We start from the raw sequence: 14,778 nt of genomic DNA, 5'->3' as shown, positions 1-14,778 counted from the left end.
GATCACGGCAACATCGCACACCTAGATGATCCAGATGCCCTCTTCTTCGACTGTGACAGACAGCCATGCCCCAATCAAACCCCACACTCCATCACTGTTGAAGACAGACACTTTGTCCCCATCTGACGAGTTCAGCACCCCCTCTGTTGCGACTTAAGGTCGAGCGACAGGGGAAAAACCAAATGCTGGGGGCGTTCGACTTATCTTACCGAAGCGATGGTGAGCTAGGCTCAAACCTAAGGCTAGGGACAAGTTATCACAAAACCTATAAACCCACCTTATAGCTTGATGGTAAGGGGGGGAGATAAAGCACTTAAGTGTGGGGGAGGTAATGCTGTTAAACGCAACAATGAAGTGAATAGAACTGGGGGACAGGGTGCCCCAGGATGCTGCCTTATATACATGAGGGAAAACCCCCCAGGGACCGGTAATGGACCCCTGGTACCTAGCTGGGTAAGGATTACTAAGTATCATGTGCTCTATGATGTCATATATGATGTCATAGTCTGGCCCTGCCCTGCCCTGGGCCTAGGGTCCAGAATTGACCGGCCTATGGCCTAGTGCCTGAGCCTAGCTCCTATTTATGATGTCAGAATGATGTCATGATCCAGACAGAGTCTGGTTTCTATCTAGAAAAGGTCCGGCATCAGAGTCCAGCCTGATGTGTCCAGAACAAGATCATGTGTCGCTTATTTAAGCGGATAACCCCTTAGATATGCAGATGTACCCATATGCGGACGGATAAGTATGGATAAGTCCCTATACCCTTTGATATGTCCGCAGAAATAGCGGAAAAATTAGGTAAAATTAGGGAAACTGTGACACAAGTGAATATATTAGTTAAGGTAAGAAAGAATACAAGAGAGGCTTACTGACCTAGGGACAAGAGGTCAAAACTGAGGTCCCTAGGGCAGCAGAGGCCAGCTGTAATACAGGGGAAGATGAGGGCAGGCTGTGTGCACTGGTCCATGTGCAGCTGGTCCATGCACAGCATGCTGACACAGCCCCGGGGGCCAGTGAGTCAGAGCGGCTATGTCAGCAGAGCCCGAGCTGTGCCATGCACTGCTGCCCCATCTAATCTAATTGTACAGTAGATAATGACGCGTCCATATCAGGCATGTAGTACAGAGGTCGCGAGTTCGAGCCCGCGAAAAGGAAAAAATTTAAAAAACGGCTAAACACTGTACCAACTCGTGACAGGGCAGTTAATATGACCCTCTCCACCATCGAGCTGAAGGTCCAAGTTGCCCTCAGCCTTCTCGATGGTGACGCACGAACCTGGGCCACGCCTATCTTCTCCCAGCTCTCCGCTGTCCAGATTGGGACTCAGAGAGCAACAACACCCTTCGCTGACGAAACGGCCTTCCTTATGGCATTCAAGGCCCGTTTTGGCAACCTCGACGATGCTGCCGCAGCACAGGTAGAGCTCACCAAGCTCTGTGCCAACAAAACCACGCATGAGAAGTGTACCGCCGCAGGATTTTCTGCGCTGTTCAAGGGTCCGGCAGACCGTTCTGGGTATGGGGACCTGAAACTCCGTGACAAGTACCTGAGCGGCATTCCCTTCCATGTCTATCGCAAGATCAAGCTCGAGACCTTTGCCACATGGCAGGAAGCTGACAAGCGCACCACTGAGGTCGAACAGATCCTTGACGTCAGCCGGGCCCGTCGGCCTAAGCTGAACAACTTCTTCTTGGCTCGAGGTCAGGGATGCGGAGGGACACGTGGTGGTGCCCCCCAGTCACACGGAGCTTTGGCCACCATCAATGCAGCCGTCGGAAAAGGAAACTTCCCTGGCAGTTGCTATGGCTGCGGGAAGCAAGGGTACCGACAATTCGAGTGCCCCAATTGTAAGGACAAGCCTTACACAAAACGCGCCAACGCGTGGGCTACGGTTGCCTCGGGTTCCACCCAGGTTGCAACAAGCGCCCCTGTCGCTTCATCCTCGGCGAGTACAAGCACCACTTCAGCGAAATCGGATAGTTCTGAGCTGGCGGACTTAATAGCACAGATGAAATCAATACGCGAGGAGTTGGAGCACTATCGAGCGCTCAAAGAGGAGTCTTTTTGATCCAGTCCATGCTTCGTGCCACACGTGGGCCGGCTGTATCTAGTAATTGCTATGCTGTATTATCTTCTGCAAATGTGTATGAGGTGGACCATGGGTCCCAGCATTTTCACATCCCAGTATGACTACAAGGAAAAAGATGGCACAAGGACATAATCGCTATGGTGGACAGCGGAGCCACCACAAAGTTCATTAACAAGCAATTCATTATGGAAAACAAGGTGCAGACGCGGAGGCTAAAGGAGCCGATTCTGCTATACAATATTGATGGCACCCTAAACAAAGATGGCAGCATCTTGGAGGTAGCCATTATCGAGATGCAGATCAGAGACCACAAGGAGAAAACGGTCTTTACGGTTATGGACATCTGTCGCGACTTGAGGTCAAGCGACAGGGGAATGTCTGAAAGCGGGGGGCGTTCGACTGGATCTCACCGAAGCGATGGTGAGCTAGGCTCAAACCTAAGGCTAGGGACAAGAAATGTATTAGTTAGTAAAGGGTAAGTAAGGATACATAGGAGCTTACTGACCTAGGGACAAGAGGTCAAAACTGAGGTCCCTAGAGCAGCAGAGGCCGGCTTATATACATGGGAAGATAAGGGCAGGCTGTGCGCACTGGTCCGTGTGCAGCTGGTCCGTGCACAGCATGCTGACGCGGCTCCGGGGGCCGGTGAGTCAGAGCGGCTGTGTCAGCAGAGCCCGAGCTGTGCCGTGCACTGCCGCCCCATCTAATCTAATCGTACAGTGGATAGTGACGCGTCCATATCGGGCAAGTAGTACAGAGGTCGCGGGTTCGAGCCCGCGAAAAGGAAAAAATTAAAAAATGGCTAGACACCGTACCAAGTCGTGACAATACCCCCCCCCCTCAACGGCGCATGACCTCATGCGAGGCGCCCTTGCCCATCTCCCATCCGGAGCGGCAGCATGCTTCAGTCAGCAGCGAAGGCATTGGCTGAAATTTGAGACCATCAAAGGTAGCAGTGTTGAGGCGACGTGGGGCGTTTGGATTCTTCCGGTGGAAATCGGCTATGAGGGCCGGCGCATTGGCAACGTTGCACGCTGGTTCCCATGACGTATGCGAATCATCATAACCCTTCCATTTGATGAGGTACTGTAGTTGACGCCGGAGGATCCTCGAGTCCTTGATCTGCTCAACCTCGTACTCCTCGTCACCTTCAACCTCGATTGCAGGCAGCTCCTCCGGCTCCCGGCCTGGGATATCGCTACACGTGTACTTGCTAAGCAAGGAGACATGGAACACCGGGTGCACCGGCACCGACTTTGGCAGGACTAATTCGTAATCCAAGTCTTCAAGCTTTTGCTGCACGGCATATGGTCCAAGGTGCTTGGGACTGAGCTTCTTGCTCGGCTGTTTCAGTTTAAGGTTCTAAGCGTCAAGCCAGACCTTGTCCCCCGGCGCGAAGACCGGTGCCTCTTGCACGTGCTTATCATAGTACACCTTCATACGCTCGGCTGATAATGTCGCGACTTAGGGTCGAGCGACAGGGGAAAACCAAACGCTGGGGGCGTTCGACTTATTTTACCGAAGCGATGGTGAGCTAGGCTCAAACCTAAGGCTAGGGACAAGAATGTATTAGTTAGTAAGTAAAAGAAGTAAGTACAGGGGAGCTTACTGACCTAGGGACAAGAGGTCGAAACTGAGGTCCCTAGGGCAGCAGAGGCTGGTTTATGTACATGGGAAGATTTAGGGCAGGCTGTGCGCGTTGGTCCGTGCGCAGCTGGTCTGTGCGCAGCATGCCGACGCGGCCCCGGGGGCCGGTGAGTCAGAGCGGCTGCGTCAGCGGGGCCCGAGCTGTGCCGTGCACTGCCGTCCTATCTAATCTAATCGTACAGTAGATAACGACGTGTCCGTATCAGGCAGGTAGTACAGAGGTCGCGGGTTCGAGCCCGCGAAAAGGAAAAATTAAAAAAACGGCTGGGCGCCGTACCAAGTCGTGACATTACCCCCCCCTCAACGGCGCATGACCTCATGCGAGGCGCCCTTGCCCATCTCCCATCCAGAGTGGCAGCGTGCTTCAGTCAGCGGCGAAGGCATTGGCTGAAAGTTGAGACCACCAAAAGTGACAGCGTTGAGACGGCGAGGGGCGTTCGGATTCTTCCGATGGAAATCGGCTATGAGGGCCGGCGCATTGGTAACGTTGCGCGCCGGTTCCCATGACGTATGCGAGTCGTCATAACCCTTCCACTTGACGAGGTACTGCAGCTGACGCCGGAAGATCCGCGAATCCTTGATCCGCTCAACCTCGTACTCCTCGTCGCCCTCAACCTCGATCGCAGGTGGTTCCTCCGGCTCCCGGCCCGGGATATCGCTACGCGTGTACTTGCTCAGCAAGGAGACATGGAATACCGGATGCACCGGCACCGACTTCAGCAGGATTAATTCGTAATCCAGGTCTCCGAGCTTTCGCCGCACGGCATAAGGTCCGAGGCGCTTGGGACTGAGCTTCTTGCTCGGCTGTTTCAGCTTAAGGTTCCGAGCGTCAAGCCAGACCTTGTCCCCCGGCGCGAAGACCGGTGCCTCCTGCACGTGCTTATCGTAGTACACCTTCATGCGCTCTGCTGACAGCTCGAGCGCAGAGCGCGTGTCGTCGCGAATCTCCTTCAGGATCTTGAGCCGATCAGCGGCCGCAGGCATCGCAGACATCGGATTGATCCGCACTTGGATCTCAGGATTGTACCCCTGATGCAGGAAGAGAGGGGAGTGCCCGGTTGCGGAGTAAACTCGGTTGTTCAGTGCGAATTCCGCGAGCGGCAGCTGCTTCGCCCAATCGTCCTGCCTGTGGCTTGTGAAAGCACGCAGGTACTGTTCAATCTCCTGATTCCAGCGCTCAGTCTGGCCGTCCGTCTGAGGGTGGAACGCTGTGGACAGCGCCGGCTCGATTCCCAGACCCTTGTACACCGCATGGAGATACTTCGAAGCAAACTGGGGTCCTCGGTCTGATATGACCTTGGCCGGGGCCCCATGATGCTTGAACACATCGCGGATGTACAAGTCAGCCGCACCTTCCGCCGTCAGGGTCTCATGACAGGCCGAGAAGTGGACCTGCTTGGTAAAGCGGTCGGCGGTAACCAGGATCGAGTCGAATCCATCAGACTTCGGCAAGCCAACGATCATATCCGTGGTGATGATCTGCCACGGGCGCTCGGGGATCTCGTTCGGCTTCAGCGGGCCCTGAGGCTTGGCTGGGAATGTCTTGGTACGGTTGCACACGTCGTAGGTGCTCACGTACTCATTGACGAATTTGGACATCCCAGGCCACCAGTAATTCCGCGACACGAGCTCCAGGGTTTTGGCGCGACCACCATGACCAGCGATCGGCGAGTCGTGGTGGATCTTAACGATATCCCGCCGGAGCTCCGTGTTCTTTGGGACGTACACGCACCCACGGAACAGCAGAAGCCCTTGTTCGGCATTCCACTCCTCGAAACCCCTTTGCAGCCGGGGCGGCCCGAGGTCCTGTACCTTTTCAAGTGCCTCGGCTACCTCCCGATCTTTCTCCGAACATTCCCTGATGCGCTTCAGAAGCGACTGATCGGCCGTCACCGAGGCATGACCGCGCCGGGCGGAGGCGATGCGGAAGCGCTCTGGCTTGAGAACCACCTGATCGGTGTTATCGTCCTCATCGCCGATCTGATGGTCTGATCGGCGCGACAGGGCATCAGCCTTTCCATTGGACGTCCCGGCTTTGTGCGTGATGCGGAAGTCGAAGCGAGCCAGGAACAGCGACCATCGCGCTTGACGGCGCGTGAGATGCTGGGATGTACGCCAGTACTCGAGGTTCTTATGATCGGTTACGATCTCGAACTGATTGGGTAACCCCTCGAGGTAGTGGCGCCAATCGTCTAGCGCCTCAATGATCGCGAGCATCTCCTTATCGTAGATCTCGTAGTTCCGCTGCGCCGGGTCCATCGCATGTGATCTGAAGGCGATGGGATGCCATTTGCCGTCATCCTGCTTCTGCATCAACACGCCGCCAGTGGCGTACCCCGAGGCGTCAACCTCAATGCGCGTCTCCCGATTAGGGTCGTACAGCGCCAAGACTGGAGTCGTCGCGAAGAGCCGCTTGAGCTCATCGAAGGCGTGCTGCTCTTCTTCGCCCCAATGCCATGGGTCGTTCCCTGTGAGTCGGTCGAGTGGTCGCGAGATCTTAGCGAAGTCCTTAATGAAGCGGCGGTAGAAATTGGAGAACCCCCGGAACTTCTGAACGTCTTTTTTGTTCCGGGGCACCGGCCACTCATTGATTCCTTTCAGCTTCGCGGGATCCATCGCCACCTCATCGCCACCGAACACATAGCCGACGTAGTCGACCTTGGGAACGTCCCACTTGCACTTCTCAGGCTTCAGGAACAGATCGTTGTCCTGAAGGCGACGCAGAACCTCGCGTGTGACCTTTTCATGCTCCTCTTTGTTGGTGGAGAAGATAAGTATGTCATCTAGGTACACAAGGATCTTGCCGCCGACAATGAGGTCGTGGAAGATCTCGTTCATCATGGCCTGGAAGGTCGCGGGGGAATTAGTGAGGCCAAAGAACATCACCAGGGGTTCGTACAGTCCCCGGTTGGTCACGAAGGCCGCCTTCCACTCGTCACCGGCTTTGATCCGGACGTTGTTGTATCCCCATCGGACATCGAACTTCGTAAAGAGCGTAGCGCCACGGAGCTTGTCCACCATTTCGGCGATCAACGGCAAGGGATAACGATTTTTGACCGTGATCGCGTTCAATCGGCGGTAGTCCTGCACGGGTCGAAGCGTCCCTTCCTTCTTTTTGATGAAGAAGAAGGGGGACGAGATGGGCGACTTCGATTCCCGTATGTAGCCCTTCGCTAGTTGCTCCTTGAGGAACTTGTCAAGCTCCTCCTGCTCGTTGTTTGACAGGGGGTACACTTTCGAGTGGAACGTGGAGTAGCCGGGCACGAGTTCGATTGCGTGATCATACGGCTTCCTTTCAGGTAACCGTTCTGATGCTTCCTTGGAGAAGACATTCAGGAACTCGTGGTACTGCTTGGGCACTGACTCCTCGGCAGTCTTAACGACCTTCTTTTTGATCTCCTCCTCAGCGAACAGCTGGGAGTACGTATGTCCTGCGGCGACGAACAGCTGAGGAGCGCCGGGAAGCGTGACACCTTGCTCCCAGGCTTCGATCAAATCGGTTTCGTCCCACTCTACCTCCACCGGATCTCCTTCGGGTTCGAAGTCCGGGAGCACCTTACTCCGGCAGGCCCCTATAACCGACCGTTTGGACTTCGGCGAACGTCTGCGCGCCGTGGGCCTGACCCCCGTATCACGCGCAGTCGTTGCTTGCTCCATTCGGCCAGTCCTCCTGGCGCTACACGTTTCAGGGCATCGCGACAATTTGAGGGAGCCCTTCTCCCAATCTATTTCGGGGTTGTGCTCGCGTAGCCAATCCAACCCGACGATCACATCCTCTGGACCGATGTCCGTGACCGTAAACACCGTCTTCTCGACGTGTTCTCCTATGTGCATCTGTAGCACAGCTACTTCCGAGATGCTTCCATCTTTATTCAGGGTGCCGTCGATATTGTAGAGCGGAATCGGCTCTTTTAGTTTCCGCGTCTGCACCTTATTCTTTTCAATGAATCGCTTGTTGATGAATTTCGTGGTGGCTCCGCTGTCCACCATGGCGATTACGTCCTTGTGCCGTCTTTTCCCTTGAAGTCTTACTGGAATGTGAAAGTGCTGGGACCCCTGGTCCAACTCGTACACCATTGCAGAAGACAATACATCGTACTTGTTACATGATACTCGCGGCCCGACGCGTGCGGCACGAAGCGCGGACCGGATCAAAAACCCTCCTCCTTCATCGCTCGATAGTGCTCGAGCTCCTCGCGCATCGACTTCACCTGTGCCATTAAGTCCGCCAGCTCCGATTGCTCGGATTTCGCTGAAGCGGCACTTATACTTGCCGAGGGTGTTGTCGTGACGGGGGCGCTTGTCGCAGCCTGGGTGGAGCCCGAGGCAACCGTAGCCCGCGCGTCGGCGCGTTTTGTGTAAGGCTTGTCCTTACAATTGGGGCACTCGAAGCGTTGGTACCCTTGCTTCCCACAGCCAAAGCATGTGCCGGGGAAGTTGCCTTTTCCGACGGCCGCATTGATGCTGGCCGAAGCTGCGTGCGTCGATGGTGCACCACCACGTGCCCCGCCGCGTCCTCGACCTCGGGTCGAGAAGAAGTTATTGAGCTCGGGCCGACGGGCCCGGCTAATGTCGAGGATCTGCTCGACCTCAGTGGCGCGCTTGTCAGCGTCTTGCCACGTGGTGAAAGTCTCGAGCTCGATCTTTCGGTAGACGCGGGAGGGGATGCCGCTTAGGTACTTGTCGCGTAGCTCCAGGTCTCCATACCCAGAGCGGTCCGCCGGACCCTTGAACAGCGCGGAGAACTCCGCAGCGATGCGTTTTTCACGGACCGACTTGTCCGCGCAGAGCTTCGCCAGCTCTACTTGTGCTGCCGCCTCGTCGTCGAGATTTCCGAAGCGGGCCTTGAAGGCGGCGGCAAAGGCCGCTTCGTTTGCGAACGGGGTCGTAGCCCCTTGCACCCCTATCTGCACTGATACGAGCTGGGCGAAGTAAGGAGTGGCCCAGGCGCGGGCATCTCCATCGAGCAGGCTAAGCGCGACCTGCACCTTGAGTTCGATGGTGGTCAACGACGTGTTGACCATCCAGTAGATGCGTAGCTGCGACAAGAACCTGTCGCAGTCGATGACGGTTTTGCCATCGTATCGGAGGGGCAGGAGGAGTTTCAATGTCTCCTTGTCGAGGACGGCTGCAGGGGGGGACGACATTATCGGCGACGAGGGGGACGAAGGACTGCCCGCGGACGGAGGCGACTGTTGTGACTGTCCGCCGGGCGAACTTCTCGAGGAACGAGTGCTTGAGCGGCCTCGCGGCGGCGACGGCGGTGAAGCCGGTTGAGGAAGCCTGGAGGCGGGGTGACGTAGGACAGGGACTGAAGTCGAGGCGGTGACCGCTGACGACGAGCTGGCCCAAGAATGCGGCGGAGTGTCGCGGGACTCGGTCTTGGGAGGCCTTTCCAGCCGTGGCCCCAAGGAGGGCTGGGGGATCGCTTGAGGGGTCGCTGAAGGCTGTGCGACTGCCTCAGTTCCTCGAGGGAGATAGGGATCTCCTCGCGCTTGACCTGTACTGGCGACAGGTTGGGGGATGCGGGTGCCTGGCGAGGCAGGTCGGGATGGGACGGGAGTGACGTGGCGAGATGTAGATCTCGAGGTACCAGCGTACCGGAGTGCAGGGCCGCGGGGATGTTGGACCCGTCGGATTGGTACGAAGTGTCCTTCGTCAACAGTGATGGACCGTGGGGTGCGATTAGGGCACGGTTGTCGATCGCAGATGAAGAAAGGAGCTTTGTCTCCGTCGCTTTTCGGGTCGTCACGAGAGACGTCGACCTGCTCCTGGGTGTCGAAGGCGTGCTCAAGTCGAGAGCAGTCGAAGAATTCGTCAGCCACGGTGATGGGGGGAGGAAGGGGAGGTGCGCGTGCTACGAAAGGCCGTGCTAGCTAGCTTACACCTACGGCGCCCAAGAAGACACTAAGGTTCGCAGTTCACATGGGGCCCAGTACTGCTTTTGGCTAGTATGCAGCAGGAACCTAAGCCACGCGTCCGTGAGGACAAGTATCGCCCACTGAAGTGCAGATACCGAAGAGTTCGTCCCTTAAGTGGTGGCGATGTATCGTAGGCTATCTAAGTATCGTAGGGTATAGTAGGGGTGCGCACCACCCAACCTATGGGAGAGGAAAGATGAGTGTTTTTGTTTTGGAACGCCGGCAGCGTTGAGGAGTTTCGACCTAATGTCGCGACTTAGGGTCGAGCGACAGGGGAAAACCAAACGCTGGGGGCGTTCGACTTATCTTACCGAAGCGATGGTGAGCTAGGCTCAAACCTAAGGCTAGGGACAAGAATGTATTAGTTAGTAAGTAAAAGAAGTAAGTACAGGGGAGCTTACTGACCTAGGGACAAGAGGTCGAAACTGAGGTCCCTAGGGCAGCAGAGGCTGGTTTATGTACATGGGAAGATTTAGGGCAGGCTGTGCGCGTTGGTCCGTGCGCAGCTGGTCTGTGCGCAGCATGCCGACGCGGCTCCGGGGGCCGGTGAGTCAGAGCGGCTGCGTCAGCGGGGCCCGAGCTGTGCCGTGCACTGCCGTCCTATCTAATCTAATCGTACAGTAGATAACGACGTGTCCGTATCAGGCAGGTAGTACAGAGGTCGCGGGTTCGAGCCCGCGAAAAGGAAAAAATTAAAAAAACGGCTGGGCGCCGTACCAAGTCGTGACAGATAGCTCAAGTGCAGAGCGTGTATCGTCGCGAATCTCCTTCAGGATCTTGAGCCGATCAGCGGCCGTGGGCATTGCCGACATTGGATTGATCCGCACTTGGATTTTAGGATTGTACCCTTGATGCAGGAAGAAAGGGGAGTGCCCGGTCACGGAGTGAACTCGGTTGTTTAGTGCAAACTCCGCGAGCGGCAACTGCCTTGCCCAATCATCCTGCCAGTGGCTTGTGAAAGCGCGCAGGTACTGCTCGATCTCCTGATTCCAGTGCTCAGTCTGGCTGTCCGTCTGAGGGTGGAACGCTGTAGACAGCGCCGGCTCGATCCCTAGTCCCTTGTACACCGCATGGAGATACTTCAAAGCAAACTGGGGGCCTCGGTCTGATATGACCTTGGCCGGGGCCCCATGATGCTTGAACACATCGCAGATGTACAGGTCTGCCGCACCTTCTGCCGTCAGGGTTTCATGACAGACCAAGAAGTGGACCTGCTTGGTAAAGCGGTCGGCAGTGACCAGGATCGAATCGAATCCATCAGACTTTGGCAAGCCAATGATCATATTGGTTGTGATGATCTGCCATGGGTGCTCGGGGATCTCGTTCGGCTTCAGCAGACCCTGGGGCTTGGCTGGGAATGTCTTGGTACGGTTGCACACGTCACAGGTACTTGTTACATGATACTCGCGGCCCGACGCGTGCGGCACGAAGCGCGGACCGGATCAAAAACCCTCCTCCTTCATCGCTCGATAGTGCTCGAGCTCCTCGCGCATCGACTTCACCTGTGCCATTAAGTCCGCCAGCTCCGATTGCTCGGATTTCGCTGAAGCGGCACTTATACTTGCCGAGGGTGTTGTCGTGACGGGGGCGCTTGTCGCAGCCTGGGTGGAGCCCGAGGCAACCGTAGCCCGCGCGTCGGCGCGTTTTGTGTAAGGCTTGTCCTTACAATTGGGGCACTCGAAGCGTTGGTACCCTTGCTTCCCACAGCCAAAGCATGTGCCGGGGAAGTTTCCTTTTCCGACGGCCGCATTGATGCTGGCCGAAGCTGCGTGCGTCGATGGTGCACCACCACGTGCCCCACCGCGTCCTCGACCTCGGGTCGAGAAGAAGTTATTGAGCTCGGGCCGACGGGCCCGGCTAATGTCGAGGATCTGCTCGACCTCAGTGGCGCGCTTGTCAGCGTCTTGCCACGTGGTGAAAGTCTCGAGCTCGATCTTTCGGTAGACGCGGGAGGGGATGCCGCTTAGGTACTTGTCGCGTAGCTCCAGGTCCCCATACCCAGAGCGATCCGCTGGACCCTTGAACAGCGCGGAGAACTCCGCGGCGGTGCGTTTTTCACGGACCGACTTGTCCGTGCAGAGCTTTGCCAGCTCTACTTGTGCTACCGCCTCATCGTCGAGATTTCCGAAGTGGGCCTTGAAGGCGGCGGCAAAGGCCGCTTCGTTTCTAAATGGGGTCATGGCCCCTTGTACTCCTATCTGCACCGACACGAGCTGGGCAAAGTAGGGGGTGGCCCAGGCGCGGGCATCACCGTCAAGTAGACTGAGCGCAACCTGTACTTTGAGCTCAATGGTAGTCAATGACGTGTTGACCATCCAGTAGATGCGCAGCTGTGACAAGAACCGGTCACACTCGATGACAGTTTTGCCATCGTATTGGAGTGGGAGGAGGAGCTTTAACGTCTCCTTGTCGGGGGCGGCTGCGGGGGACGACATTATCGGCGTCGGGGGGGACGGAGGACGCTGTGGGGGTGGAGGAGGCTGTGGTGGCCCTCCGCTGGTTGAACTTCGAGAGGAGCGAGTGCTCGAGCGGCCTCTTGGCGGAGTCGGCGGTGAAGGCGCCGGAGAAAGTTCGGCGGGGGGGTCACGTACGTCAGGGACTGCTGACGCGGGGGGGAGCGCTGTCATTGAGGCAGGCCGAGCAGAATCCGTGGACTCGGACTCCGAGACTCCTTCTTCACCCTCACCCTCCTCAGGCTCAGGCTCTGGCGCAGGGTCTGGAGGGAGATCTCCTCGCGTTTGACCTGGATCGGCGACGACAGTTTGAGGGAGGCGGGAGCTGGGGGAGACAGGGCGAGAGTGCCGCGAGGCGGATCGAGATGCAAGGGTGCTTCGAGGACCGAGCGGATGTTGCACTCGCCGGATCGCCTTGTAACGAGGGTAATCCTCCTTGATTGATCGGGGTGTCCGATTTGGGCACGGCTGCTGCTCGCAACAATAGAGGACAGTCTCAGGGCCGTCTGGGATGTAGACGTCGATGAGATCCTGGGAGTCGAACACGTGGATCTGGCCCTGACAAGCAGCCACGATGGATGGGGGAAGGATGGGGAGGTGCGCGTACTACAATGGCCGTGCTATCTAGCTTACGCTACGGCGCCCGAGAAGACACTAGGGTTCACAGTTCACGTGGGGCCCAGTACTGCTTTTGACTATTATGCAGCAGGAACCTAGTCCACGCATCCGTGAGGACAAGTACCGCCCACTGAAGTGCAGGTACTGAAGAGTTCGTTCCCTAAGTGGTGGCGATGTATGTACGCTATCTACGTATCGTAATGTACTGTAGGGGTGCGCACCACCCGACCTGTGGGAAAGGAAAGTGGATGTAAGAGGTCCCGAGGGGACGCCGGCAGCTTGGGGAGTTTCGACCTAATGTCGCAACTTGAGGTCAAGCGACTGGAGAAAACTGAAAGGCTGGGGGCGTCCGACTAGATCTTACCAAAGCGATGGTGAGCAACGCTCAAACCTAAGGCTAGGGACAAGTAAAATGTATTAGTTAGTGAGGTAAGAAAGAATACAAGTGAGGGCTTACTGACCTAGGGACAAGAGGTCAAAACTGAGGTCCCTAGGGCAGCAGAGGCCGGTTTATATACAGGGGAAGATAAGGGCAGGCTGTGCGCACTGGTCCGTGCGCAGCTGGTCTGTGCACAGCATGCCGACGCGGCCCCGGGGGCCGGTGAGTCAGAGCGGCTGTGTCAGCGGAGCCCGAGCTGTGCCGCGCACTGCCGTCCTATCTAATCTAATCGTACAGTAGATATGATGTGTCCATATCAGGCAAGTAGTACAGAGGACACGGGTTCGAGCCCACAAAAAGGAAAATTAAAAAAAGGCTAGACGCTGTGCCAACTCATAACAGTATTATGCACAGTCGCTGCTTGCTCCATTTGGTTAGCTTTCTGGGCACTGCACATTTCAGGGCAACATGACAGTTTCAGGGAGCCTGTCTCCCAATCAATTTCAGGGTTGTGCTCTCATAGCCAATCCAACCCGACAATCACATCCTTCGGACCAATGTTGTCACGACTTGGTACGGCGTCTAGCCTTTTTTTAATTTTCCTTTTTGTGGGCTCGAACCCGCGTCCTCTGTACTACTTGCCCGATATGGACGCGTCACTATCTACTGTACGATTAGATTAGATAGGACGGCAGTGCGCGGCACAGCTCGGGCTCTGCTGACACAGCCGCTCTGACTCACCGGCCCCCGGAGCCGCGTCAGCATGCTGCGCATGGACCAGCTGCACACGGACCAGCGCGCACAGCCTCCCCTAAACATCCCCTGTATATAAGCCGGCCTCTGCTGCCCTAGGGACCTGAAACATTTGTCTTTCCGTTCTATTCCTTGTACTACTAGTGCCCATACTGGCGCCTGTCTTAGCGCTCACCCGCAGGTTGAACATTATGTAGCTTACATAATGGGGTCTGTGCGCACTTTGTGCCGGGTATCGTACCACTATGTTTCTTTCTTCACTAACATGGCCACATAGACACGATGGTGCGCGCGTAGTCGGTACTTGTATAAGTAGTTGTATCATTAGTCGGTCGAACCCTAAGTTCGACCTGGTTATTCATTCAAGTCTCTGCTCCTCTTCGCTTGGGGTAGTGGTCATTCTCGACTTCCTCGCTCGATCTTCAGGACGACGCACTGTCCATAAGCCCTCGCTCATTGTCTACGAGTCAGTATCACAAAACCTACAAACCCACCTTATAGCTTGATATTGAGGGGGGGAGATAATAGCACTTAAGTATGGGGAGGTAATGCTGTTAAGCGCAACAACGAAGTGAATAGAACTGGGGGACAGGGTGCCCCAGGATGCTGCCTTATATACATGAGGGAAAACCCCCCAGGGACCGGTAATGGACCCCTGGTACCTAGCTGGGTAAGGATTACTAAGTATCATGTGCTCGATGATGTCATATATGATGTCATAGTCTGGCCCAGCCCTGCCCTGGGCCTAGGGTCCAGAATTGACCGGCCTATGGCCTAGTGCCTGAGCCTAGCTCCTACCTATGATGTCAGAATGATGTCATGGTCCAGAAGGAGTCTGGTTTCTATCTAGAAAAGGTCCGGCATCAGAGTCCAGCCTGATGTGTCCAGAACAAGATCATGTGTCGCTTATTTAAG

At 56.2% G+C, this 14,778-nt stretch overlaps 3 protein-coding genes across 3 annotated transcripts; 2 read left to right on the top strand and 1 right to left on the bottom strand.

The window, feature by feature from the left end:
* Positions 1 to 288: 288 nt before the first annotated feature.
* On the top strand, positions 289 to 662 carry POSPLADRAFT_1144250 (hypothetical protein; the record flags this gene model as incomplete). The annotated part of the gene is made up of 2 exons (XM_024485681.1): positions 289 to 453; positions 594 to 662. 2 exons carry the CDS (start codon positions 289 to 291, stop codon positions 660 to 662), a joined length of 234 nt encoding a protein of 77 aa, XP_024338189.1.
* Positions 663 to 2,601: 1,939 nt separating this feature from the next.
* POSPLADRAFT_1145486 (hypothetical protein) lies at positions 2,602 to 3,953 on the top strand (the record flags this gene model as incomplete). Its single annotated transcript, XM_024485809.1, has 2 exons — positions 2,602 to 2,737; positions 3,922 to 3,953. Coding segments are annotated over 2 exons (168 nt in total), but the record flags the coding sequence as incomplete, so codon positions are not given.
* Positions 3,954 to 7,890: 3,937 nt separating this feature from the next.
* Positions 7,891 to 12,885, bottom strand: POSPLADRAFT_1145139 (hypothetical protein; the record flags this gene model as incomplete). The annotated part of the gene is made up of 2 exons (XM_024485772.1): positions 7,891 to 9,596; positions 12,810 to 12,885. Coding segments are annotated over 2 exons (1,782 nt in total), but the record flags the coding sequence as incomplete, so codon positions are not given.
* Between the last annotated feature and the right edge of the window lie 1,893 nt (positions 12,886 to 14,778).

This window comes from Postia placenta, assembly GCF_002117355.1.
Source record: "Postia placenta MAD-698-R-SB12 unplaced genomic scaffold POSPLAscaffold_8, whole genome shotgun sequence".
Lineage (NCBI taxonomy): Eukaryota > Fungi > Basidiomycota > Agaricomycetes > Polyporales > Adustoporiaceae > Rhodonia > Rhodonia placenta.
This window is presented reverse-complemented; position numbering and strand designations above follow the sequence as displayed.